At 57.2% G+C, this 3,030-nt stretch overlaps 1 protein-coding gene across 3 annotated transcripts in view; it reads left to right on the top strand.

Annotated features, from left to right (window-relative positions):
* The first annotated feature begins 25 nt into the window (after window positions 1-25).
* Window positions 26-3,030, top strand: part of PRSS8 (protease, serine, 8) — a 5,274-nt gene continuing 2,269 nt past the window's right edge. Inside the window, exons 1-3 of one of the 3 annotated variants that reach the window (XM_010837360.1) lie at window positions 26-847; window positions 1,147-1,164; window positions 2,864-3,029. In XM_010837360.1, coding sequence (XP_010835662.1) covers window positions 763-847; window positions 1,147-1,164; window positions 2,864-3,029 — 269 coding nt within the window. In that variant the 5' untranslated portion in view covers window positions 26-762. Of the gene's footprint in view, window positions 848-1,146; window positions 1,165-1,185; window positions 1,993-2,863; window position 3,030 lie in introns of those variants that run through there. The other 2 variants (XM_010837361.1, XM_010837362.1) reach the window with 2 other exon arrangements.

Here is a 3,030-nt window from a genome sequence, read left to right as displayed (position 1 = left end):
CGTGTGCTCTTCCGATCTAGAAGGCAGGATGGTGCCCACTTTGTCTTCTGTACCTGGGACATATTAGGCTCTCAATAAATATGTATGGAATGATGAGCATCCCCGGACACGTCACCACACCTCACCACGTGCAGATGAGGTTGCAGGCTCCACAGTAGGGCCTGAAGGAGCCCTAGCCCCGGGGCAGAGCCGGCTGTCCCGGGGCTCAGACACCAGGCTACAGGAGGGAAGGAGGGAGCAGTAAGATAACAGAGGCCAGGCCGGGCCCTGAGGGGGCATAACAGGTATGGGAGATCTGAAAGACCTGGGCCCAAGAGCAGTTGGGTCAGGAATCCAGACATCCAGGTTTCCAGCCCTGCCTGGGGCTGCTTAAACAACAGCCTCCCCACCTTCCTGCCCACCACACACACAGCCTAGGGGTCACACACGCACACACACAGCCTAGGATGGTGAGAGAGGCCAGTGGAGCTGAGCGAGGGGGCGGGGCCAGGGGCGGGGCAGGCAGGTAGGTGCCCTTTCCTGAAGCTGCCACTCCGGAAGGAAGGTCGGTGCGTACCCAGGGCGATCTGGAGACCGGTCCTCACTGCCCGGCTGCAGAGACCCCAGCATTTCCCTTGCGCTCACTTCCTACCTTTGAAGCTAGCCTTGGACACCTGCTTCTCCTACCTTCTGCGATCCGGACACCTGGAGCTTGCCTTTGACCCCCTACCTCTGCCTTTGAGGTCCCTTCCCCTGGGTGCCCAGGGCACCTGGTTCTGGGCCATGGCCCAGAAGTCGGGCCTGGGGTCCAGGTGGCTGGAGGCTGTGGCCACTGTGCTTTTGCTTGGATTATTCCGGAATGGAATAGGTGAGTGTGGGCGTGGGCGGCCGGGAGCATGGGACAGGAGAGGGTGGGAAGGGGAGGAGGGGAGTGCACTGGGGCCGAGGGTATAACCCTTTTCAGGGGTACGTCCCTTATTCTGGGCTCAAGAACCCCATCTTCAGCCTCACTGGCTCTTGGCCTGTCTCCTCAGCTTTGGTCTCCTGGGGCTGAGGTGAGGGGTGGGGAAGCCTCCACGAGAAGCAGCAGATTGGGGGGTGGGGGGCCTGGGATCTGAATTCTAGAGGCTTCCCTGCTTACCCCTCCCTCTTTCTCTCTCCCTCCAGGAGCCCTTGCGGCTGAAGGTGAGGCTCACCCGGGAGGAATGGGGAAGGGGAAGGTGAGGGGTGGGGCCAGGGGTTCAGATTTCCATGGAGCATTGGAGCACCTGACCCTCTCTGCAAAGCTGCTTCGTCCACTCCCGTTGTCCCTAGTAGCACTTGAGGTGGGGATGATAGCCTCAATCTTTAAGACAGTGATGGGCAGATAAGTGACTTGCCCAACGGCACACAGCCAGTAAGTGGCTGCGCTGGGATTTGAACTCAGGTCTGAGTCCAAAGGTGGGTTGTTTTGAGGGGAACAAACCAAGGGTTAGTCTCCTTGGCAGTCCCTGCTTCACCAGGTACCGCTATGTCTCACGCGGCCAGTCCCCTCACCTCTAAAATGAAGTTGAAGGAATTCCCTGGTGGTCCAGTGGTCAGGACCCTGTGGTTTCACCGTCAAGGGCCCGGTTTGATCCCTGGTTGGGGAACTAGGATCCCACAGACCATGCAGCGCAAGCCAGAATAAAATGAAGTCAATCTGTCTACCTCCTGGGGCTGCTTGAGGAGTCAGGAAGATGAAGGAAGTGAAAGCCCCTTCAGGGCCTGGCATCGCTTGAACTCTTGGTCCCTAAATGGTAGCTATTGTCCTTTTTACGAGGAGATGGGGAGGAGCCTGGCTGGGTGGTTTTCCCTGCACCTGAGAAGGTGACTTTGTGAAGGGCATTTGGGTCCTGCTCCAAACAGTGGCCTTCACAGGGGTGGGGCTGTCCTGGAAATGAAATGAGATGCTCACACCCTGGGATCCAGGCTGTTCTGCTCATTTGTTCAACACATCCACGACTCCATTTGTGTGCCCAGCAGTGAGGACGTGTGAGTCTGCCCTCGTCTCTGCCCCTAGGGAATGCCCAAGTTGGTTGGTTGAAGTAGATGGTGAGAATGCGAACAGCCCTGTCCAGGAAGCATAGACCCTGGGAGCTCTAAGGCATCACCTATCTCAGCCAGCGGGATGACGGCAGACTTCAGAGGGGCTGGTATTTGAACCACCACTATAGGCAAATGGAAGTTGTTGTATTCAGTTGCTAAGTTTTGGCCAACTCTTTGCAACCCCATGGACTGCAGCACTCCCGGCTCCTCTATCTACTATCTCCCAGAATTTGCTCAAATTCACGTCCATTGATGTCTAACCATCTCATCCTCTGCTACCCCCTTCTCCTTTTGCCTTCAGTCTTTCCCAGCATCAGGGTCTTTTCCAGTGGGTCAGCTTTTCCCATCAGGGGGCCAAAGTATCACCATTTCACATTTCAAATAGAAGTGGGGATGAGGAAGACTACCTTAGGTGGAGTGATCTGAGTAAGCAAAGGTCCAGAGGTCTAGTGTGTGGCCCGACGTGACAGTGAGTGTCCAGATGGGTGGCGGAGTGGACGGCAGTGCCACGGGAGGTCCGGAATCTCTCTTAAGGGCAGAGTGGAGCCAGGGAAGGATTTAAGCAGTGGTGTGTACTGGCCAGATATGTAAGGAGTAGATCAGATGGAAGGCAGGAAGGCCCGAGAGGACAGAAGCTGGGTGAGACCTTTAATGAGCCAGGACAGCAGGTGACTGGTGAGCTGGGGGATGGGGACAAAGCCTGGCGGGCTTCTGTGAACTCACCCCTGAAGCTCCAAACCAGACTTTTGGGCTGTGTCGGGTGAGGAAGTGGTCTGCTGGCTCCAGAGGTCCTGACCCTCTCGCCTTCCTCTCCCAGCAGACTCTTGTGGTATGGTCCCTCAAGGACGCATCACAGGTGGTACCACTGCAGCTCGCGGCCAGTGGCCCTGGCAGGTCAGCATCAACCACCACGGCACCCACGTGTGTGGCGGCTCTCTCGTGTCCGATCAGTGGGTGCTATCGGCTGCTCACTGCTTCCCAAGG

The sequence above is a fragment of the Bison bison genome, unplaced genomic scaffold (assembly GCF_000754665.1).
Source record: "Bison bison bison isolate TAMUID 2011002044 unplaced genomic scaffold, Bison_UMD1.0 scf7180017864072, whole genome shotgun sequence".
Taxonomy (NCBI): Eukaryota; Metazoa; Chordata; class Mammalia; order Artiodactyla; family Bovidae; genus Bison; species Bison bison.
Note: the sequence above shows the minus strand (reverse complement) of the source record. Positions and strands in the feature narration are given on the sequence as shown.